This window comes from Aricia agestis, chromosome 20 (assembly GCF_905147365.1).
Source record: "Aricia agestis chromosome 20, ilAriAges1.1, whole genome shotgun sequence".
NCBI lineage: Eukaryota > Metazoa > Arthropoda > Insecta > Lepidoptera > Lycaenidae > Aricia > Aricia agestis.
The window spans coordinates 6721968-6747485 of NC_056425.1; the positions used below are offsets into that span (position 1 = coordinate 6721968).

The 25518-nt window shown below is 35.9% G+C and overlaps 2 protein-coding genes across 3 annotated transcripts; both read right to left on the minus strand.

Annotated features, from left to right (window-relative positions):
* Positions 1–700: 700 nt before the first annotated feature.
* Positions 701–22678, minus strand: LOC121736949 (allergen Tha p 1-like). 2 transcript variants are annotated; one of them, XM_042128427.1, is made up of 5 exons: positions 22583–22678; positions 20643–20830; positions 18739–18930; positions 8424–8428; positions 701–713 (listed from the first exon to the last, which is right to left on the minus strand). In XM_042128427.1, exons 1-3 carry the CDS (start codon positions 22648–22650, stop codon positions 18743–18745), a joined length of 444 nt encoding a protein of 147 aa, XP_041984361.1. In that variant the 5' UTR covers positions 22651–22678; the 3' UTR covers positions 701–713; positions 8424–8428; positions 18739–18742. The 2 variants fall into 2 exon arrangements, with proteins under 2 accessions (XP_041984361.1, XP_041984360.1); XM_042128426.1 differs by lacking the exons at positions 701–713; positions 8424–8428 and having other exon boundaries at positions 18544–18930.
* On the minus strand, positions 2000–7163 carry LOC121736952 (allergen Tha p 1-like). The gene is made up of 3 exons (XM_042128430.1): positions 7057–7163; positions 3650–3837; positions 2000–2234 (listed from the first exon to the last, which is right to left on the minus strand). Exons 2-3 carry the CDS (start codon positions 3834–3836, stop codon positions 2047–2049), a joined length of 375 nt encoding a protein of 124 aa, XP_041984364.1. The 5' UTR covers position 3837; positions 7057–7163; the 3' UTR covers positions 2000–2046.
* Positions 22679–25518: the final 2840 nt, after the last annotated feature.

Sequence of the window (25518 nt, forward strand, 5' to 3'; positions counted from 1 at the left end):
TCCACAAAATACAAAAAAACCGGAGCAAAAACTTCAAGGGTTTTAGCATAATTTATTTAGACGAAAGCCTTGTGATCGAAAAAAACCTGCGGCCCACCGGGACTTCGTCAGCGGTCCCCGTGAAGTAAAACATAATATATTGTTTCAAGATGAGCGAATAATTCGATATTTTGTTGTGCCTAATACGAGTAATAACGTATTTTTTTGCAGCCCGCAACACCAAAAATAAACGTGTTTGTGGGTCCGAATATAAAAAGGTAGCACTTTAATTATAGATAATAATAATATTGTAAACTAGGTATGTACAAAAATTTAATGCTTACCTAGTTTTTAGATGCAAGTATAGCTTGTCAAAAAAGAGTAGACACTGTACGCAATTTTTAAATCTTGTAAAAATATGAAAACCTTATTTAATCGAGATAAAAATGTGCAAGGTGATAATATTTAACGTGTATAAGCGTTCTCTGTGGAAATACAAAGAGAAAAAACCACCTTTTGAGCGTGATTACGTTTAGAAAATTTTGTACTGTGTCTACTCTTTTTTGACAGACCGTAAAGCTTGTAATAATCAGTATGTGACATGGCGTATGTTTGGCAGTAACCATGGGCGTATATAAGGGGGCATAACGGGGGGGGGGGGGGTCCGGACCCCCAGGGCCCCCCCCCCCCCATTACTATCCATCTTACTTGTCCAATCGACAATATAATATTATGTACCCACCGATTTTCATCGGCGACGTACATGTATTTTTTTCTATTTACAATAATATTATAATAATAATTACTATTATTATACTATGGAGCGTGTCCGTAGGCAAAGTATATATTTAGGCTGCTGCAGAATCCTTCATGGGCGAGTCCCACTCGCACTTGGCCGCTTTTTTACGTTAGGGGACCCCCCCCTTATCAAAGCTATAAATACGCCCGTGGCAGTAACTTATTATCAAACAACCCGGAAAAGAGTTTGTTGGAGCAATGTCTATTACATCCGTATATTGCACTTTTTAGGGTTCCGTATACAAAGGGTAAAAACGGGACCCCATTATTAAGGATTCGTTGTCTGTCCGTCTGTCTGTCTGGCTATACTCAAGAACCGCTAGATTTCTGTTTTTTTTTATTTCCATTGTAAAATAAGTTAGTAAAAGCTTAAGATAGGTTCATTAAATATTGTATGCTTGTTAATTGACTTGTTGCATATAATTATTAAGTAATAAATAAAATATTGCCAAAATATCATTAAAAATCCTTATTATATATTTTTTCTTTCTTACACAATACGTTGTATTACGAGTACCGTATTATTATTAACAGGCGCGGTGAAAAATGGTTGTATTTGTGTACAATTTTTAACAGGCACCTAATGTTTATTTAATAAAATTTAATATTAAACAAAGAACTTACGTTTCTTTCTTTGCAACATGTAGGCTCTGATACCGATTTAAAAGAAAGATCTGATGAACAGATTTAAAAGAAAGGAGGGGAAAAGAAACTTGCCACATTGAGTATTTTATTCGACGTAGCAAGAAGGATATAGGTTAGGTTCTTCTATTCGCGGCAAAGTCTATCGTTCTTCACGGGATCCAATTTTTCTACTTAACTAATATTTTAGTAATTAAGGACTTAGGGCCTTTCCACACGACGCGCGTTTCAGGCCTTGTACCATGAAACTGTTTTGAGACTCAAACAATCGTACGAGAATGTTGCGTCCTTCTCTAACAAACGTAAAATGACGTTGTTAGAGCAGGACGCGGCATTCTCGGCCGATTATTTGAATCTCAAAACGGTTTCGTGGTAAGGCCCCTGATGCGCTCGTCTCTGCGCGTTTTCATTGCGTTTTCGCAGGTATAAAGTTTAAAACTTTAGACATCCTTGCGTTTTTCTGAGCGTTCAACTTGCGTTTGTATCGATACAAATGAGCGTAAAAAAACGCTGTGCGGCCCTTCCGTTTTAGCGGCGTTTTTTTCCCTTCTAGTTAATATTAAATAATGAAAAATACATCTAAAAATTATAAATTTATTTGTCAACAATAAATAATTTATTCTTTGGTTATACTTTGCCGCTGAGGAAGTCGTTGAAGGACTGGGTGTACTCCCCCTTGGGGTCCTCCCTCTCCATGAGCTGCTTCCAGACGTCTGGCAGCTTGGTCTGGAACGCCTGGATGACTATGCGTACCAGTTCCTTCTGCTTAGGCGTGCATTTCCCGCACTTCGTTTTGAGCGCCTCGGGTATTATTTCTGTAAAAATAATGTTTATGTGACAAATACAATATATATTATAATAATGTTTATTTGACGACCACTCTGGCTCAGTTGGTGGGCGAGTTGCTAGCTCAAGCCGGGGGTCTCGGGTTCGAATCCCGCCGACGGAACAAAAAGTGTTCAATGTTCCCGGGTCTGGATGTGTATTAAATAAATGTATCATATTATAATAAAAATCTTAAATATATGTATAGTATGAAAGTATTAAATATATTATTTCCGTTGTCTGGTACCCGTAACACAAGCCCTTCAGGTACTTAGTACGGGGCTAGACTGATGTGGTGTGAAGCATCCATAGATGGGTATTTATTTATTTATTATTTATAAAATGACAAATACTAGGGAATGTATCTCTGAAGTAAACACAACATGCACATAACAAAATAAAAGAGTTGTGTCAGCTATACTACTATAGTTCTTGCAATCTACGAGTGCGCGTAGCCTTTATTTGTAGTTGTAATTGTAATATAGACATTTTCGTTAGTGTGCGTACCTGACGGAGCAGTCAGTAGCGAGCGAGCCATGTACGCGTGTATATATATGGTCACTCACACAACTAAGGGCGCCGCGCACTCGTAGATTGCAAGAACTATACTTCATGAATTCTACATTATGAATGTTAGAGCCTAGAGGTACTGTTTAAAATTGCCTTAACAGAATATCCGTTTTCTGGTACCTGTAACACAAGTCCTTCAGGTACTTAGCACGGGGCCAGACTGACGTGGTGTGAAGCGTCCATAGATACTGTACGGCGCTAAGCGTTTATAAAATAGTGAACGTTCAGAAAAAGTAGCCACAGTAATAATTATGACTGATGAGTGGTGTGTATTATATTATGTATAATAATGGTATTTTTGAAGGTAGAGTCTATGCGCGTCTATTCGCGTTAAGTATGCCGTCGTGGGTCATCAGTACACATTGTAAGACATCGTACAGTTTTTTTTATTTCAAATAAAATGTGAATACAGAATTTCTGTTAAGGCAATTTTATAACAGTAGGTACCTCTAGGCTCTAACATTCATAAAGTAGAATTCATGAAGTATAGTTCTTGCAACCACGTCAGTCTGGCCCCGTGCTAAGTACCTGAAGGGCTTGTGTTACAGGTACCAGACAACGGAAATATATTTAAGATTTTTATTATATCATACACATATTATTTAATACGCATCCATGACCCAGGAACATTGAAAACTTTCTGTTCCGTCGGCGGGATTCGAATCCGCAACCCCCGGCTTGAGCTGCCACACACTCTTATCCAATATTGAGCCACAGAGGTAGTCAATTTTATACTCTATTATTTATAATTGCATGTATTGTGAATTGTCTCTTCTTTTGTGAACCTTTTAAAAAGTAGAATTTGTTTAGTTAAATACAGCACATAAGAACTTACTTTTGAAGTCAGCTCCTTCAGCGGTACACGGGCCTTCGCCGAGGAAGCATTTGCCGTAGGATTTCAACAGGCGAGTATTCTCGGATAGTTCGACTGCGTTGAAATTGTCGTACTTGGGGTTGTACGTGTCAGCGGGAATGGCGACCGCCGCCGCCAAAACTGTCGCTAGAACTATGATGAATTTCATTCTGGAAAAGAGATTAGAAAGAGTGTTAAAAGTGAAGTGTAGTGAGTGTGGCAAAGCGCGCCTACCCGGCAAGTGCGCCATGTAAAGAGCGACAAGGCTTTGTATGAACGTGTGCGGGAGCGCTGCTGGTGAAGGAGAACTGTCAAAAATGACGTTTTTTGTATGATGGCAGCGTTAGGTCCTTTTTTCGCCACGTTCATTTAAAGCCTTGTCGAGCTGTAGCTATAATTCCATACTGTTGATTGGAGCACTCAGCAGTATGGAATTAAAACTAGGCCTTTACATCCGTTGTGGATGATTTATACAGTATTTTTCAGAGCGAAGTAACCACTCCTCAAATATTGTAGTGCCTGGGACAAGATTTTTAAATGTCCGTATGGTTGCCCAAGCGCATACGGCATTCTCGCATCATAGTCGGCCTAGTCCAGAGGAAAGAACTAGTCAATACGTCTGGGACCAACTATGTGCGGGTTTTCCTTCCTCCGCCTCACGATGTTTTTCCTTCACCGTACGAGCGTCCGTATTATGTACTTTTGATCAGAAAATATCTCATAGGTACACGCCTCCACCCGGGTTCGAACCTGCACTCTCTAGGAGTGCGAACCGAAGGTCTACCCATTAGGCCACGGACGCTCACTAGTAGTGAGTATGGAATTATAACTATAATTATGGCGCATTTGCCGAGTAGTTGCACTGTAATATTATACAGTACAATATAACAGTTATATAACTTATTTGCTTATTGTCTTTCTTATGGTTTTTCTACGGATAGCACACAAATTAAGGACGGGTAAAAAAATGCTAGTACATGATGCTTCGGTACTGAAAATAAAACCGCTTTTTTTTGCTTCAATGAAAATATTATCGTACAAACTTATACTTTATTATATCATACAAATTAAATAAATAAAGCTCGTAAGTAGGTTAGTAGATCAACACTTTGCTTAATATCCTTATCCTCACTTATTAAAAAACTGATTTAATCAATGAGAAGTAGGTAAATATGTTTTTTATTTGAAATCATGTTTTTTTCTGTTTGTCAACAAATTCGCCAAGGACAATATTAAAATTTACATATAACTATTAATTGAATTGTAGATCCTTATTGACTTAATATTATTGTGTCGGACCTACGTCGGACTCTATTTTTGCCAAAAATTAAAGAATAAGTAATAATTTTATCTATAGATACTATTACAAAGAGGTTAAGTTTGTGAGTTTAAGTGATCATGTTGAGATTAATCTCATCTACTACACTGATTTAAAAATGTATTTCACCAGTAGAAAGCCTTTTCAGTGGATGATTATATTTTAAAGTTTAAGGCATTAAAAATTTAGGAGACTTTACTAAATACAATCCATTATTAGTTTGTTTTTCATTATAGTGTTGTTCATTATAGTACTTGTTGATTATTATAATGTATTAAAACAGGATGTCTTATAAAAAAAATATGTTTGCTCTAGCTACTTCTTATGAATAATAATTGTTTACTAATCAAACTAAATGCTTGTGTAAATACATTTGATATGTTCACAAGCATTAAGACCGGCCAAGAACGAGTCAGGTCGCTTAGACAATTACAGGGTTCAGAAGTCAACGAATTAAGACTTTATTGTAAACTAGCTGTCCCGGTGAACTTCGTGTCACTTTAAAATGTTCCCTGGACTTCTACGAATATTTTAAGACTAAAAGTAGCCCAATCCGTTCAACCGTTTTAGAGTTTTAGCGTTACTAACACCATTGAAATTCCATTTTTATATCCATACTGATATTATAAATGCGAAAGTCTGTCTGTCTGTCTGTCTGTCTGTTACCTCTTCACGCTCGAACCGCTGAACCGATTTTGCTGAAATTTTTCATGGAGATACTTTAAGTCCCGAGAAAGGACATAGGATAGTTTTTATCCCGGAAAAATGTACGGTTCCCGCGCGATAAACGAATTTTGGCGCACCGGAGTTGCGGGTGTCATCTAGTAATATATAGAATGGTAACTAGAAATAATCCGGAAGAACTCCCTTATCTTTACTCTAAAGATAACGGAGAGAAGTACAAACATATTAAAATGCAGAGGAAGATCTAACGTTGTTCAAATATTTCTAGGAAGCGAACTAACGAATCCTAAAATATAATATAAATATACAAGGTGTAACAAAAATAAGTGATAATACTTTGGGGTGTGTACGTGTTCCTTGTAGAGAGTTCACTGTGAAAATAGCAGCGCTGAAAGACCAACATTTTTTTTCACTTTTGTATGGGGAAACTCGAGACGCTCGGGCCCTTGCCCATATAAAAGGTGAAAAAAAAAAATTCGTCTTTCAGCGCTGCTACTCTCACAGTGAACTCTGTACAAGTAACACGTACACACCCTAAAATATTATCACTTATTTTTGTTACACACTGTATATTCGGGTATTGAAAAAATAAAGATTATTTAAAGACAAGATGGCGACCGCAACTCCGTTGCGTCAAAACTCATTAATCACGCAGGAACCTTACATTTTTCCGCGATGAAAACTATCCTGTGTCCTTGCACGGGGCTTAGAGTATCAGCCCCCCTAGACAAGTGGCAAAACGCTAACGCTACAAAATGTATGGATTTGACATTAGTATTCGCTAGCGAAGCAATGACTTATGTCAAATCGCATACATTTTGTAGCGTTAGCGCTAGCGTTAACGCTTTGCCACTTGTCTAGGGGGGCTGCATGTCAAATTTCATCAAAATCGATTCAGCGGTTAAGGCGCAAGGAAGTATCAGACCGACAGACAGATATAATCTAATATATAAAATTCTCGTGTCACGGTGTGCGTAATTGAACTCTTCTGCAACGGCTCGACCGATTTTCGTGAATCTTAGCGAGCATATCGGCTTGGGTTGAGAATCGGACATCTACTTTTTATATTAATAAGTGCATTTGTTAAATAAATAATAGTAAATTATTACAATTCGAGACTGACGGCGACCATTGTTTGTGCGACGGGATACGATGGACGTTGCCATGGATACTTATTTAGTCACTGCAATAAAATAATATGGGCAAAATACTTTATATTATATGGCAAAACAACGTTTGCCGGAACAGCCAGCATTAGTATAGTATGAATTACCCTTTATTCACTAAACACACAACATTTAATTCCAATTCTACAACTTCTAAGTCTGGAAAACTACTAAAGTATTTTTCGCACGTAACTATAAAGACGAATTTGGGTCTAACTTACTTGTTTCCTGTTCCTAAGGCACACTGTGACTGTCCTCATTCGCTATTCGGCAGGTTTATATACATTTTGAGGAGGAACAAACACGTCTATATAAATTGATGTGTCAACTTGACTACTGATTGTAAACAACGGTGACAAACGTGTTAAATGTATACAAATGGTATTAAAATATGTATGTCTGTATCACACGCTATAATAATTTGTTGAAAGTGTAAGTTAAAAAGCGTTGACGAACATGTAAAATTAATCTTTTTATATATAAAAAAGCGGCCAAGTGCGAGTTGGACTCGCTCATGAAGGGTTCCGCAGCAGCAATAAGGTTTATTTCTATGAATTTAAAAAGTTTTTGATTTATTTTTACCTTTCAGTTGATTTAATTAAAGTTAAATTAAGGTTTACCATTTATGACGTATAAAAAAACTACTTGCTAGATCTCGTTCAAACCAATTTTCGTTGGTAATTTTTATAGTAATATACATCATATATATTTTTTTTAATTATTATGCCCCTACGTTAGAAATTAGAGGGGGGTGGGGGACACATTTTACCACTTCGTAAGAGTCTCTCTCGCAAACTATTCAGGTTAGAAAAAAATGATATAAGAAACCTCAACATGATTTTTGAAGACATAGCCATAGATACCCCACAGGTTAGATGAAAAAAATTTTTTTTGTTTCAGTTGTGCCTATCTTATACTAACCTATACCTTTTCCATTTTTATATCAAAATCTTAATGCGGTTTACAGACTACATCTACTTACTAAGTTTCAATAGTATAGCTCTTATAGTTTCGGAGAAAAGTAACTGTGACATACGGACGGACAGACAGACAGACATGACGAATCTATAAGGGTTCCGTTTTTTGCCATTTGGCTACGGAACCCTAAAAATGGATTTTCCAATGTGTTAGTCGCGCTAAAACTTGAAAACGGCTCAACGGATTGGGCTGATTTTAGTCTTAAAATATTCGTAGAAGTCCAGGGAAGGTTTTAAAGTGACATGAAGTTCATCAGGACAGCTAATTACTAATAATAAATTGGTATTACATACTTTGGAAGCTGATGTGATGTGTATAATAAATATTGAAATAAGAAATTAATAACGATGACAGGAACGTTCATATACTGAAGATAATTGCTGTATTTTTATTATAATTTTGTAGCTTTCAAATTATGAGTTACCGAGCTTTTGCCCGCGGCTTCGCTCGCGTTAAGAAGTATTATTATATACAAACTTTCATCCCCTATTTGAACCCCTTGGGGTTGGAATTTATCAAAATCCTTTCTTAGCGGATGCCTACGTCATAACATCTACTGCATGCTAAATTTCACCCCATCCGTCCAGTGGTTTGGGCTGTGCGTTGATAGATCACTATGAGTTTTATATATATATATATATATAGATTAAGCTCTAAAAACGGTAAATTACAGCATCTCCGTAGGGGGAGCATCTTAAAACGCTGAAACAGGTCGAGTTATGCACATACTTTGAGTCCCATGTTTTCATATGGGGATGTAGGCTTTTTTCTAAATAAATGTACGGTTTCCATGTATCGATGCTACACTTGCATCGATGCAACGAAATCGCAAGAAACCTTTAATAGTAACATGTTTGCTGGTCTGTCTGTCTAATATATTTACGCCTAAAGTATAGTTTTCACAGAGCCAGTACTGGCAGCCAGTATTGGCTTGGTATATGCCAGTGTGAACAGTTTTTCAAGCCAGGCCAAAATGTTCACGCGCGATATATGCCAAGCCAATACTGGCAGCCAGTAGGTACTGGCTTTGTGAAAACTATACTTAAACCACAAAAAATATTTGGTTGAAAGACCTTAAGTTTTAAAGATGATTTATGAATAGTTTTGATAGGGTTTTTATTTCTGCTTGGTCTACTCAGGACCGGATTTATATTATTATGAGTATAGGCAATTTGTACGAACACTGCCATCATCCTAGGACCTATACTGCCTATATATCCAGAGCTGCTTGAACTAAGTTACGGGCAATGTTTAGTACGTAATAAAACATCCTAGAATGCGCTTCAAATTGGCATTGCTACAATATGGCTTATTGAAATATGCATACAGTACGATAGATGTAAATAACACCGACCAGATAATTATATCTAGGTAGCGACAAATACGTCATAAAGAATATTTGATTTTACGTTTTGCATTTTGCATTAAGGCGTCATAAGTCGAAACTTCATTGGCATAGGATTGTCGAGAGAAGGACGTTGACTGTATTTTAGCCCGACGAATATAAAAGTAAGTTATCTATATCAATAAAAAATATTTTCCAATTGTATTAGTCTTGCTAAATCTTGGGAACGGCTAAACTGATTTGGATAATTTTAGACTTCGTGGAGGAAAAGTAATACAAAGTTCACGGGCTCATCTTGTTTGTAATAAAATATAGCATCCCTCTTAATATTTAATAAAATATTGGGAGGGATGCTTTATTTGTATATTGTACCTAATAATGTACTGAAGTGTAAATAAAATATAATTTCAGAATCAAATATTGTTTTAGTTATTTAAAAAATAAATCAGAAAATTGCTTAAAATTGTTTAAGTCTGTTCTTAAAAGTTCTGTACCACATTTATTTTTATATTTAGACAGACATAAAGTTAGAAGAAAATAAAGAATATTTATTATACTATGTGATTTTTATTATTAATTAACATAATTCTACTAAAGAATCTGGGAAAAATATTATAATTTTTCCCAGATTCTTTAGTAGAGTAGATAGTAGATAAAAACTGAGCTGTCAAACTCTGGCAGTCATGCGTCCTTAATCCGTGTAACCGGGTGGACCCCAGGTATTGCAAAAATTTTGACAGGTTGCTTACTAAGGTATAAAAAGGCCATTCACGGCAGGACTGCCGTGAATGGGCCCTTTTAGACATATTGTGTGGATGTGTGTGTATGTGCTGTACGTCAAGTTTACTTAGAAACAGTTGCACGCAACAATTCAACGAACTTACAGTCACAGATAGTTAATCTGTCTTTTTGTCTAATCAGCCAATATTTCTATTCTTTCGTTACTTTGTCCATACTGCTCGTGAGGCTTTTTCTACAAGAAGTCGCAGGAAATATCTAGCGTAACTTTAAATTCTTTTGAATTATTTATATGGAATGCATCAAGTTTTCCTTATGAGAATCTTGGTTTTTATACAGTAAATAATAAAATAATAATAATTATAAAAAAGGCAGGCTATTGCTAAGTACTCACATACGGTTTTGCTCGATAGTTTTACTCAATGATATTCTATGTTACTAACGTAACTAGATTGGAAGTTTACGGTAGCAACGCGTTGCCGCTTCGAAGATGCCTGCAGGCATATCTCACATACATAATGACATAACGAATATATGACTTGACATTGTCTTTTGAACAAAAAAGTGGTTATGTATTTCTGAGAATCTTTTGTAAGACATTGCTACTCTAGTATTTTAGAAACTCATTGGTTTTACTCCAAATCGAGTAATAATTACTGCCTGGACCGCAAAACTGACAGCTCGAAGCCTCGCATCGAGCCGGTCGATGGAATTAAATATTATATCGAATTAGAATAAAACTATCGAGCAATGCTGAATGTGTGGACGAAATCTCGAGCCGCAGGTTTTGCTCGACGTGTTATTGATCGATCGAGCAAAACCGTATGTGAGTACTTTTTTTTATGAAATAAGGAGGCAAACGAGCATACGGGTCACTTGATGGAAAGCAACTTCCGTCGACCATGGACACTCGCAGCATCAGAAGAGCTGCAGGTGCGTTGCCGGCCTTTTAAGAGGCAATAGGGTAATGGTGAGGGTAGGGAAGGGAATAGGGGAGGGTAGGGAAGGGAAAAGGGTAGGGGATCGGGCCTCCGGTAAACTCACTCACTCGGCGAAACACAGTGCAAGCGCTGTTTCACGCCGGTTTTCTGTGAGCCCGTGGTATTTCTCCGGTCGAGCCGGCCCATTCATGCCGAAGCATGGCTCTCCCCCTACTTAGCATAATACCTGATCGAAAAGTGTAGGTCAGGCCTGTGAGTCGATTAATTATTAGTACCTGGATGACCGAGCTTTGCTCGGTATAGCAAACACTCATTGACTTCGTGTTACTTAATAACGCCATCTGCTGGTCGTTAAAACAATTAGTTGCTCACATAATAGTATTATTATTCGCCAATAGATGTCAGGAAGAGTCATATTTTTCAGTTTATCGATTTTCGCCCCGAAACCCCCTATATACTAAATTTCATGAAAATCGTTGCAGCCGATTCCGAGATTCCAATTATATATATATATATATATATATATATATATATATATATATATATATATATATATATATATATATATATATATATATATATATATATGTAAGGTTTGTACACTATATTGTGTACCTAACCTAATGTTCAATTATGTGTATCTGGCCTTATAAGCATGACATTTCACGTTGGTCGAAAAATGACAATGACAGGACGCTGAAGAACGGAGCCTGCTCGTGAAGTCATAATATATTTTATGTCCATTCTCTAAAAATATTGTATAATCATAGTGATTACGTGCATTAATAAATAAAATTAATAAATATTGTAACGCACACAAGGATACATTCTAGAGGAAGTAACAAACACTTGATTGTCGATTTTTCTTTTATAGGTTAGTCAATGCACATGTTGAGTATTATTTTACTGTATGTTTTACTTTTTTGTTATAGGTTATAACATTAAATATTTCTTTTATAGATAAATCAAAAACTGGCTTTATTACTTCCGAGTCCTACATCATCTAACATATTACAAATCGACAATTGTCAGAGTTTGATCGTTGAATAGTAGTCAGTAGATGATGGCAAGATTTCAATTTGAAGTTGAGCTGGCAGCAGATGAAGATCCGAAGAATAACATCATAGTTATAAGATCAATAACAAAAGAGGATGGAACAACATATCTCATGCCGACATGCTTCCAAGCAGCAAAACACCATAGTCAATTGGTAAAGTTACCAGAATTTTTGAGAATAAAAAAAACATTACAGAAAAGAGGTCACAATAGAAGGGTCTGGATATCTATGCCAAGTGATATTTTAGCTCTTTATGTAGATGATGCCGGAAATATGGTATTTAATGATTATTTATTACAAGAAATGACGCAAGTTACGAGCCAATCTATTACAGATGGAAAATTAATGGAAATTTTAGAGAAATTAAATGGTAATTCCTATGTGAACAAAGAACATCACAGCAATTTAAGCAAATTAAATGAAAAATTTGTTTTAAAGAAGTTTGATAACAAGATAGCTAATGCCAAACAGTGGCTGCAAAGTTTTGAAAGTGAATGTACAAGATATGATTTAAATGGTGATACAGAGAAAATCAGTGCTTTAAAATTATTTCTGAATGACTCAGAATGTGACTGGTATGAGTCTATGTTAATTAAACACAGCTTGAACTCATCATGGAAAATATGGCAAGTGAGTTTTTTAAATACATTTGCAGATAAAAATTGGTCTTCTGTAATGTATGCGCTGAACTTCAAACACTTGAATGGTCCTCTGCTAGAATATGCATTGAAAAAGCAAAGATTGTTACTAGAGTATAATAGTGATATAGATACCAGAACTCTCACTGACCTCATAGTTGCCGGATTGCCGACTTATATTACATGTAAACTAGATAGACAAGAGGTGACAGACCCAACTCTTCTGTTTAGTGCCCTGCGGAAGTATGAAAATCAGAATAAAAATATCCAAAAACACTTTACTGAGAGGAAAGGCGTGACTAAATTAGAAGTGGAATATAAAAAGAAAACACAGTGTCAAATCTGTTACAAGATGGGTAAAAAAAACAGATTTCATTCTGAAGATTTGTGCTGGTTTAAGAACGAAAATAAGAATATCAATGATAGTGTAAAACATTCCAAAAACTTTATGTTGGAGGTTGAGCAGTATCAAGATACAAAAAACTAGATATTCCCCCACTTATAACAGTTGATGTTGTGCTGAATAGTAAATTTAAATGCACAGGTATTTATGACCCTGGCTCAAATATTACCTTAATTAATTCCAAATTAATAAAAGTAACAGATCCACAGAAAAATTACTTTGAAAATAAATTCAACACAATTGGTGGTGGGGGAAAAACTACAGGTTTAATAAAATTAAGTGGAAAAATACTGAATATTGAAAAAGAAATAAATGCATTTATTTGCAATGATAAAAACTTCACTCATGATTTACTTTTGGGTCTGGACACAATAAAGCGGTTTGGATTGACCCATGATGGGAATTTAAACATCCAACTTCAGAAAGATGCCTACCCAATAGATAAATATTTCAGTCCCATTGGAGAAAAAAAATATGAAATAAACTTTAATGAGGGTATTGATGTGAATAAATTTGATATTGATACCACTTATTTAGAACATGATCAAAGAATGAAAATTAGTGCATTATTAAACAATTATAAACACATATTTGCCAAAGATAAATATGATGTAGGCCAAGTGAAAAACTATGAAGCATTTATAGACCTACAAGTAGAGAAATATTGCTCAAAAAGACCATATAGATGCTCTTTGGATGATAAAGAAGAAATCGAGAAGCAAATTGGACAATTGCTAAAGAATGAACTGATTGAAGAATCTTATAGTCCATTCGCAGCACCGGTGACATTGGCGTTCAAACGGGATGAAGGGAAAAAGTCAAGATTATGTATCGACTTTCGGGAACTTAATAAGATTATTACCCCACAGCCACAGCCGTTTCCCTTAATTGAAGATTTGATGGTAAAAACCATAAACTGTAAGTATTTTACTACTCTTGACATTAATTCTGCTTTCTGGTCTATACCCTTGAGGATCAGCGACAGAGAAAAGACAGGCTTCGTAACACAAGAAGGTCATTATCAATGGACTTGCCTTCCGTTTGGACTAAAAACTTCTCCGGCAATTTTCCAAAGGATTTTGTCTAATGTAATAAGAAAACATGACCTGTCAAAATTTGTAATGAATTTCATTGATGATATTATGGTATTTTCCAGAACTTTTAATGAACATATGGACCATTTGTCGAGACTGCTGGATGCAATTGCGGAAGAGGGATTCCGTTTGAAATTAACAAAATGTAAATTTGCGGCACAGTCTGTGAGATTCTTGGGACATATAATAAAAGGTAATACAATTACACCTTTAAAAGATAACCTTCGATCTATAGCAGAATTTGCAACACCACAAAACAAGAAACAAATAAGACAGTTTCTTGGTAAAGTAAATTTTTATAATAAATATATACCTAATGCTGCAATAACTCTTGACCCAATACATAATTTACTGAGAAAAAATATCAAATTCGATTGGTCTGCTGATTGTGAAAAAGCTTTTCAAATAATTAAAAGTAATTTATGCTCTGCCCCAATTCTAGCAATTTTTGACCGAGAGGCGCCAACCTTTATATACACTGATGCAAGCATAAAAGGTATTGGTGCAATATTGAAACAGACACAAAAATGTGGAGAAATCAAACCAGTTGCATACTTTTCCAAGAAGTTAAATGATTCACAGAAAAAGAAGAAGGCTATATTTTTAGAATGCTTAGCAATTAAAGAAAGTTTAAAGTTTTGGCAACACTGGCTATTAGGTAACTCATTTACAATTTATACGGACCACAAGCCGCTTGAAAATTTAAACATAAAAAACAGAACAGATGATGAACTAGGAGATATGACTCATTACCTATCACAATACAACTTTGTAATAAAATACAACCCAGGTAGAAACAATAAAGAAGCAGACTGCTTAAGCAGAAATCCTGTGTATGAAAGTCATGAAAACGAAGAAGATAAATTGAAAACAGTAAATATTGTCAGGATTGAGGAGATATTGGAGGATCAGAATAAAAATCCAAATATAAAGAACAAGAATAGTCATATTATAGAAAATGGTATATATTATAAATGGAATAACAAGAAAAAGAAAATCGTTTTGTCCGAAAACTACAGCAAGATATTAATAAAAAAGGTGCATGAACATTTCTGTCATATTGGAATAAATCAGATTGACTCAAAAATAAGACCCTTCTACACAGCACCGAACCTACTGGAAAATATTAAATTGATTTGTCGTCAATGTGAAGTTTGTATTAAAAACAAATCACGATTAAATAGAAATTATGGGCTTATGTCACGATTAGGACCAGCTGAAAAACCCTTCCAAATCATGTCCATAGACACAGTGGGAGGATTTGGTGGTAACAGGTCTTCAAAAAAGTATCTACACTTGTTGATGGATCATTTCACACGTTATGCTTACATTTTATGTTCAAAGACACAACTGACTAAGGACTTCATAAAACTGGTAGATCAAGTGATCAAGGACAACAAAATTGAGATATTACTCTCCGATCAATATCCAGCACTGAATTCAAAAGAGTTTAGAAAATATTTAAAGGACCACTCAGTACATTTAATTTTTACAGCAGTGGATGCTCCTTTTTCGAATGGTCATAATGAGAGGTTGAACCAGACGCTGGTAAATAGGATTAGATGTGCCTTAAATAGCAACGAAAAAAAAAACGCTTGGACGACAGTGGCAACAGATTGTGTGAAAGCCTACAACTCAACAAATCACACAGTGACAGGTTTTTCGCCTCTATATCTGTTAAGTGGAGAACCAACCGATGTACTACCGATGGACCTGAAAAAGAAACAAGTGGAACCCACAGAACTGCAAAAAGACCGTCATATGGCATTTCTCAGATCAAAAAAATCTCATGAATTAAACAAGGCCATTTTTGACAAGAATAGAATAGATTACAAGTTTAAAAAAGGTGATAAAGTATACATAATGGACTGTAACAAGTTAAATCGGTCTAAAATGGATGAGATTAGAATTGGTCCTTTTGAGATCGAAGAAATGATATCAGATTCATTATGTAGAATAAACACTGGTAAGAATAAAAAGTCCCTGGGATTATACCATGTGACAAAGCTCATTCCCCAATCTGATTGCTCAAATTAACTGCAGTTAATTCGCAGTCTTGAGGGGGGGAGATGTAAGGTTTGTACACTATATTGTGTACCTAACCTAATGTTCAATTATGTGTATCTGGCCTTATAAGCATGACATTTCACGTTGGTCGAAAAATGACAATGACAGGACGCTGAAGAACGGAGCCTGCTCGTGAAGTCATAATATATTTTATGTCCATTCTCTAAAAATATTGTATAATCATAGTGATTACGTGCATTAATAAATAAAATTAATAAATATTGTAACGCACACAAGGATACATTCTAGAGGAAGTAACAAACACTTGATTGTCGATTTTTCTTTTATAGGTTAGTCAATGCACATGTTGAGTATTATTTTACTGTATGTTTTACTTTTTTGTTATAGGTTATAACATTAAATATTTCTTTTATAGATAAATCAAAAACTGGCTTTATTACTTCCGAGTCCTACATCATCTAACATATTACATATATATATATATATATATATATATATATATATATATATATATATATATATATATATATATATATATATATATTGCTCGTTTAAAGATATAAGATTATTCTCGCGGTATATAGGTAACAAGTACACTTATCTATTTTTGTTATATATTATTTCGATCTATAATATTCGGATTGGATGACTTAATAGTTAATTGTTCAACTTTTTATTACGGTACCATACATTGTATAAAATTACTTTTATAATTAAAACACTAATTACGTACATTATTTGCGGCAACGATATAAATAAAAATATTAAAGTTACAAACGACATTATAAATAAATTATAACAATACGAGCTTTTTCAGAAGTATTATTGTATACAAACTTTCATCCCCTATTTTAACCCCTTGGATGTGGAATTGATCAAAATCCTTTCTTAGCGGATGCCTACGTCATAATATCTACCTGCATGCCAAATTTTCGCCCGATCGGTCCAGTGGTTTGGGCTGTGCGTTGATAGATCACCATGTCAGTCAGTCACCTTTGAGCTTTATATATTATATAGATTTAGGACCTGTTTCACCACTTCCTGATGAGTGACGAATAGGCTATTTACCACTTAACTTGACAGATCAAGTATGGAGAATCTGTCAAAAAGTTGTGAATAGCCTATTCGGCACTTTATCAGCAAATGGTGAAACAGGCCCTTAGTATTGCAAAATGTACCTACTATCAGAGAATTCGATTCCTAAGCAGATGAGGGACCTATGTAGTTTGGTCGAGCTACGTCAAACCCAGCCGACATATCACAAATAACATTGAATTGACATGATCCGACCAAATGACGTTGGTCTGTCAGCTGCCTAGGAAGCAATTTCCTCGATGGTACCATTCCAGAAGGATTTCTGTTTTAGCTGTTGCCAGAAAAGATTAATTTGATACACAAAGCAGGTTCGAGTTTGGCCAAAAATCTGTCTTCAGTCATAGAACATTCCTGAATGAAAAATTTTCAGGTGAAAAAGAGTTCAACGCGTATGAAGCGAGGAAAAATAAAAAGGTTTTTTTAACGTAACTTTACATTTTATGAAGTATATAGTATACTATTAATAATATTGAATTTGTTTATGTAATTTCTATTAAAAAAGTAAGATTATAATAAAATTAGGAATAGCATAGAATACATATTGTGTAACATCATTTATTATCAATTCAGGGGAAGTATTCAAAATCTAGTAAAAATTGAAAAACCATTTAAAAACATAAGGAACATTTATTATAACAATTATCACAAAATAACAGAAGATCTAGAATACTCTGTAGAGTCATATCATATCATTGCTGTAGAGATTAAGGCTACGACTAAAATTGAAATAAAACGTAACACAATAATTTTGACATGCACGTTACATACGCATAGGTTTGCTTCTTTTGTGATAATATGGGGGATAACGTGCCCCTTAATATATTTTATCTATCGGATGGACTGCAGAAAGGTTGAAAAAAATGGCATAGTGGTACGCCAACTTTTTTTTATGAAATAAGGGGGCAAACGAGCAAACGGGTCGCCCATGGACACTCGCAGTATCAGAAGAGCTGCAGGTGCGTTGTCGGCCTTTTAAGAGGGAAAAGGGTAGGGATGGGAAGGGAAGGGAATAAGGGCGGGTAGGGAGGGTAATAGGGTAGGGGATTGGGCCTTCGGTAAACTCACTCACTCGGAGAAACACAGCGCAAGCGCTGTTTCACACAGGTTTTCTGTGAGATGGGCCGGCTCAACCGGAGAAATACCACGTGGTATTTCTCCGGCCGAGCCAGCCCATTCGTGCCGAAGCATGGCTCTCCAATATTTGTGTATTTGTTTGTTTGTTTGTTGAGTTATGAATGCAGTCTTGTCCTAAATTATCTAAATAACATGACTGAAATAATTCAATACGTTTTTTTTTGTTGAATGATACACAAATGCTTAACTACTCTCAATTATACAGGGCGTAACAAAACTAAGCGATAATACTTTAGGGTGTGTACTGTGTACGTATTCCTCATAGAAAGTTCACTGTAAAAGAAGCAGCGCTGAAAGAGAAAGAGAAAGCCTCTTTTTTCCACTTTGTATTGAAAAATCACAAAAACATTTTTGCTCTTTCCAAGTTCTGCTACTTTCACTCTACATAGGGGACCCATAAATAACCTAAAGCACTATCACTTAGTTTTGTAAAGCCCTGTACACTATAATCTATTTTTAGTCAGTCGCTTCGATGAACTTCTTGAAACTCTCCCTGTACTCTCCTTTCGGGTCGTGCTCGTTGGAGATACTCTCCCAGAGAGCTGGCTGCTTGCGTTGGAACGCGTGGATCACTTCGCGGATGAGCTGGCGCTGTTTCGGCGAGCACTTGGCGCAGTTCGTCTTGAGCGCATCGGGGATTAGTTCTATAAATAAAATATTGAAATTATGAGCACTGTATGGGCACTATAATATAGGTACATAACACTTTATCGGTCTATCCTTACTTCCTTACTAATATTATAAATGCGAAAGTCTGTCTGTCTGTCACCTCTTCACGCCCAAACCGCTCAACCGATTTTGCTGAAATTTGGTATGGAGATAATTTGAGTCCCGGGAAAGGACATAGAATACTTTTCATCCCGGAAAAACGTACGGTTCCGCGTGATAAACGAATTTTTGGCGGGCGTCATCTAGTAGTCTATAAAAAACATCAAAACTTTATATTAATAAACAGCGCAAAGTTGTTTTAAACAATGTTTGCTGGACCATCTAGCATTTCTATAGGTGGGACTTGGTCATCTGTGCGCCCGATGCGATGATCGAATTTCAAAGATAGATAGATAGACTATGAGAAAGCACATAGGCTACTTATTAAGGCAAAATTCGCGTTTACAAATATACGGCTCCAATTTAGGCTAATACGGTTAGTATTGATCAAAATCAAATTATAGAACGACACTTTTTAACACAGTATAGCAATATTAGTAGGGATATGTCATATTGCTATACTGTGCTATTTAAATTAGTTTTTTGTTCGTTGTACTTTGACAATATTAAAACATGTTTTTTGTACATTGACCAGACGAAGTGCTTATAATATTTGAATCTAATATAACCATGGTCCTGAGTCAACATGAATTCGCAACTTTTGAGGACAAAGTTCAAGACGAAATGCTAAAGACACACGAATGCACACACAAGAATGCACCTGACCCCAACTTGACTACATACTTAAACCTAGATCTCAAAATCTGTAAGGTCTAGAAAACTGTTTTTTTTTACACAAGTACTTAACTTCAGTTTATGAAGATTAATTAATGCTCAAAACGAAAACACGATTACTGAAAAAATGCTCGATGGTTTCTTTTTTACAAAAAACTTGTTTTAGACACATTTTTGTTTGGATCTTCGAAGTTTACTGTCTTATCTTTAATATTTTTTATCATCTAAAAAGGCATTGATACTTTTTTCATAATCATTATAGTTCGTCTTTTATTCAAGTAAAACTAACTTGGCGATGATTCCGCGCCGTCCTTTTTCACCTGGCATATGAAAGACGGGTGTGGGTGTGAAGATGATGTTTGATTTTTTGGGTCAGTAGCCCTCTTAACGAGATTTAATAATTTCTTATCTTTCTTGATGATTTTGACATTATCTCCATACATTTCAAACTCTTTATTTTTATGCAGCTTATCTAAACTTCTTGAAATGGGTCATTTGCAACTTATTTAAACAATTTAATTATGACAAGGCAAGGAAAAGGCAACAAACAAAACAAAAAATTTGAAAATCTGTTCACAAACGGCGGAGTAATCGTTGAACATAGTACACAAATAAAAAAAACCATAGCCGAACATATAATAATCTCCTCCTTTTTGGAAGTCGGTCAAAAAACATCTGCGGAACATAATTTTGTGGCGCTCCAGTTACTTTATAGGCAGGGCCCCCGCTACCATATGTGCAATATGTGCAATGCACACAGGCGCCATCCACTAGGGGCGCCAAATCGCAATCTTTAGGGGCGCCAAAACCAATGACCCAAAAAATTTGCCTAAACTGGCGCTAAAATCCTTTTTTTGCACACAGGCGCCACGGGGGCCCTGTTTATAGGGCTAAAAACGATAAGCCAACTTACTCTTAATATCAGTTCCCTCGGCTGTGCAAGGTCCCTTATTGCCGAAGCAGTTGCCGTAATTCTTCAGCAGTCGGTCGTTCTCTATAATCTCTTTTACGTTCAAATTCTCGAACTCTGGGTTGTATGTGTCTGCGGGCGCCGCGACGGCCACCGCCAGGGTGCAGGCCAGGAATACGATGGTCTTCATTCTACGAGGAATTAGAAGAAATAATTGGCCATTTCGACAAGTAGAAATTGTGTTTTTGTATGGGAGCCCCCCTAAAATATAAATTTTATTTTGTTTTTAGTAAATTTTTTGTTATAGCGGCAACAGAATTACACAATCTGTGAAAATTTCAGAAGTCAAGCTATAGCGGTTATTGAGTTACAACCTTGAGTCACACAGATGGACAGACAGAGGGACAGACATTGAAGTCTTAGTAATAGGGTCCCGTTTTTACCCTTTGGGTACGGAACCCTAATAGTAAAGAAACAAACAGACGGTAGATTCTGTTCTCGTATATGTGTGTTATTGCTTAGGGATAGTGCCATCATCTCTTATTCATCTTAATAGTTGTAAAGGGTTTTAGCGTATCGCGCAATTTCCTAATCTACAGTGTGTAACAAAAATAAGTGACAATACTTTAAGGTGTGTGAAAGTAGCAGCTCTGAAAGACGTTTTTTTCACTTTTGTATGGGCAAGGGCCGAGCGTCACGAGTTTCCCCATACAAAAGTGAAAAAAAATTTTGGTCTTTCAGCGCTGCTACTTTCACAGTGAACTCTCTACAAGGAACACGTACACACCCTAAAGTATTATCACTTATTTTTGTTACACCCTGTATACTGATATTATAAATGCTAAAGAGTCTGTTTGTTTGTTACTTTTTTGCGTTAAAATTTCTGAAGCGATTTTGTTGGTATGGAGATACTTTGAGTCCCCGAAAAGGACATACTTCATACCCGAAAAATGGTAATTTCCGCGTATTCAACGAATTCTGGCGCAACGGAGTTGAAGGCGTTATCTGCGGGGCTAAAATGGTCGCTTTGGAGAATGTTGAAAATAAACAAATAAAATATTATGATTCATATTTTATTTGTTTATTTATTTATTTATTAAATCACAAAATGGTCACTCTGCATATATAAATTTGAAACCTGTTAGAATGTTTGTTGTTCTTGTATGCAAAAACTACTAGGATGTATTTAGATGAAACAGATATCTCTAGTATTTCGTAACAGCCTTATTTTGTTTCAAACAAAAAAATTACAGTTAATATGGGATGGGCTTCACTCAGTTACCATCAGCCAAAGCGCATGTTTTTATTTCCAAAAATGTGTTCTTTTTAAATTCCGCGTTTGGGGTTCCGTACCCAAAGGGTAAAAAAAATGTCAGTTAATATGGGATAGGCTTCACTCAGTTACCATCAGCCAAAGCGCATGTTTTTATGTTCCAAAAAATGTGTTCTTTTTAAATTCCGCGTTTAGGGTTCCGTACCCAAAGAGTAAAAACATCGAAGTCTCAGTAATCCCTATTACTGAGACTTCGATGTTGGTTCGTCTGTCTGTCTGTCTGTCTCCAGGCTGTATCTCAAGAATATAAATAGCTAGACTTCTGAAATTTTTTCTGTTGCCACTATAACAAGAATATAAAAATAAAATAAAATTAATATTTAAGGGGCCCCTTACAATAAGCGTTTTTTTTTGCCTTTTGATCTTAATCAATAATGGCAACATATAGGCACTTGGAATATTCACAATTTTTTAAATTATATTTGTACTTTAATAATTAATAATAATATTAAAATAAAATAAATGTTTAAGAGGGGCTGCCATACAAAAATACAATTTTTTGCCAACTTTCGCTCTATAACGGTACGGAACCTTTCGTGCACGAGTCCGACTTGCACTTGGCCGATTATTTTTTTGCTTTTTGTTAATTACACAAGGTCTAAGTACTTACATGGTACTTGTTGGAGTGCTAAAGTGTAACTGTATTTGCTGTATTCGCACAGTATCTTTTATATTCATCAGCAAAGGAAAAACACGGCCAAGTTGCAATCACAGTAGAGTTTCATGACGTAAGTTTGTTTATATTGTACCGGTGTAAAAAAATCCACAAAATACAAAAAAACCGGAGCAAAAACTTCAAGGGTTTTAGCATAATTTATTTAGACGAAAGCCTTGTGATCGAAATTCAGATTATTCTAAATATAAACTAGATATTTGCAAACTTGTTTGCAAGGAAATACACTTTAGGGGAGGGGGCCAGGTCCCCTCATTGTTAAACTCCTAACCAACTAGCAACAGACTAGTTATAGCCAATTAACTACCGTGGTCTTAACCAGACCAGTAGCTTAGACCCTTTCGAAAAAATAAAGGAAATACCTAAATTTTTTTCACAGAATTCATTCTAGTGTATTCTTGCCTACTACATAGCTATCATAGAAAAAGATTTACAAATAAATACCTTTAATTATTATTATTATTGTTAGGTAGAGCAGATTAGTAATAAAATACGAATAATGATATCATGTCATGTAACGTCAGCCTGATACCGCTCAAGGCCACCTAAATATTGAAAATGTTTACCTACCCTTTTTTGACAAGTATTGTAGAACATGTTTTTGACGGAGTTACTTTTCCTTAGTTTTTATTAATCGTAGGTAATAAACAAATATATTGAATCATCTACTTGCTTTACATAATTATAATATTATAATTTTATTTAAAAATATTTGTGGTTTCGGATAATGATGTAGGATCGACTCACGGCGCCCCTCTTGCCTTTCCACGGCGCACCAGTACACTTTGGGAACCTCTGCACTATACTATATAGATGACGCCTGCAACTCCATTTCCGTGGGGGAGTATCCTTTGTCCTTACCCGGGACTCAATGTCTCTCCATACCGAATTTCAGGAAATCTGCTTCGCTCTGTATGTCTTTTTTTTTATGAAATAAGGGGGCAACTTCCGTTGCCCATGGACACTCGCAGCATCAGAAGAGCTGCAGGTGCGTTGCCGGCCTTTTAAGAGGGAATAGGGTAATAGGGGAGGGTAGGGAAGGGAAAAGGGTAGGGGATTGGGCCTCCGGTAAACTCACTCACTCGGCGAAAGACAGCGCAAGCGCTGTTTCCCGCCGGTTTTCTGTGAGAACGTGGTATTTCTCCGGTCGAGCCGGCCCATACGTGCCGAAGCATGGCTCTCCCACGTCAAAGCTTTTTGCGTGGGGGAACGCCTTTACGCATCCTCGGGACCTGGGGAGAACCACCGAGGTATGTGGGACTCCCCGGGGCGGACGCAGTCGGTGTGAGCTGACCTTAAGTCCTTTTAAAAAATCAATTACTTTAAGGTGGCCATACACGGGACAATTATCGTAACGATTTATCTCCTCGATGTTAAAATCGAGCGACAAATTGTACGTGTGTAGCAATATCGCAAACGATTTTACGTTCAAAAGATCGATTGGACGATTTTCTTGACGATCGATCGAAACGACAAATTGTCCCGTGTATGGGCACCTTAATATTAAAAATCGAATACTACAGCTGCTTGTTACAAAACATTATCACCTACTTTTGTTTTTGTTATGCAAGATGGTGTCCATAATCATTCGGATGAATGTCTTTTGTCAGGGCAGTCAAATCTACAAGGATGAATATGGTTAAGAGAGTAAAATACTTTGTCCTGATGTGTAAGAATTTGTTTACGTATACACTTACACAAGCATCTTTCTAAGAGATTAAGAGGAATCCACACCGCCGTTTTTCCATACAAACGTTGTCCCCTGTTTCCTCCCTGGATAATGCCGGTAGAGTTATGATTTTTTTCTTGAATATCTATGGCCACTATTAGCATGTCCCTATGTTTTTTTTTTTTCATAATTTTATTATTAAAAAAGATAAGAACGTCCAAAAACACAAAAAATGGCCAGATTTTCCTCTGTGTTCAAACACCCAGAAAACAAAACTGCCTAAAATATACAAAAAAAGTAAAACATAGGAACACAGCTCAAGCCTTGCTTCACTTCATAATGAAAAAAGTACTTAAATCGGTTAAGTTTTGGAGAAGGAATCAGCGGACAACGAATCGAAGATTTTCTGTTATTTTATTAGAACTTTTGTCGTGTTGTCTCTATCGCGCTCTGCGGTGGGAGACTTGAGATTGGTGAGACAGCAATACATTTTCAAATCAAGCCTTGCTTCAATTCATAATGAAAAAAGTACTTAAATCGGTTAAGTTTTGGAGAAGGAATCAGCGGACAACGAATCGAAGATTTTCTGTTATTTTATTAGAACTTTTGTCGTGTTGTCTCTATCGCGCTCTGCGGTGGGAAACTTGAGATTGGTGAGACAGCAATACATTTTCAAATACCTATTTTCAATTTCTCTCGCCCCTGGTGTATCCGCTTAAATTGTCTACGTGCCGATAAGTGCCGACTGGATGTCAAACAGAGAACAGACAGAACAGAATTTGGTTTTGCTGTCATGTATTACACGTCTCTTTTTACCAGGCCTTTGTTTATCTATTCCACTAGATTTATTAACTTTATGGTTAAAACTTACATAGCATGGGGTGGGTCTGAAATAACTGAACCTTACGTTTTACAACATGGCGACATTTCTTCTTAAGTTCAGGATATTATGCGTCAAAAATCCTTGTAGAATTGTAAATAAACTTTTTGTTAATTTTAATATTGTCATAATATTTTATTCACTGATTAAACTTTCATATTTTAATCTTAGGTTACTTCACAATAAGTATTAAATGCGCTCGTTTGAAACTCTTAAACGTCTCTACAATTTAATAATTGTAGAGGTTAGGTTAGGTTAGTTTATTTGTATAGAAAATTTACATGTGGACAACACAGTTTTCTGTGAGAACGTGGTATTTCTCCG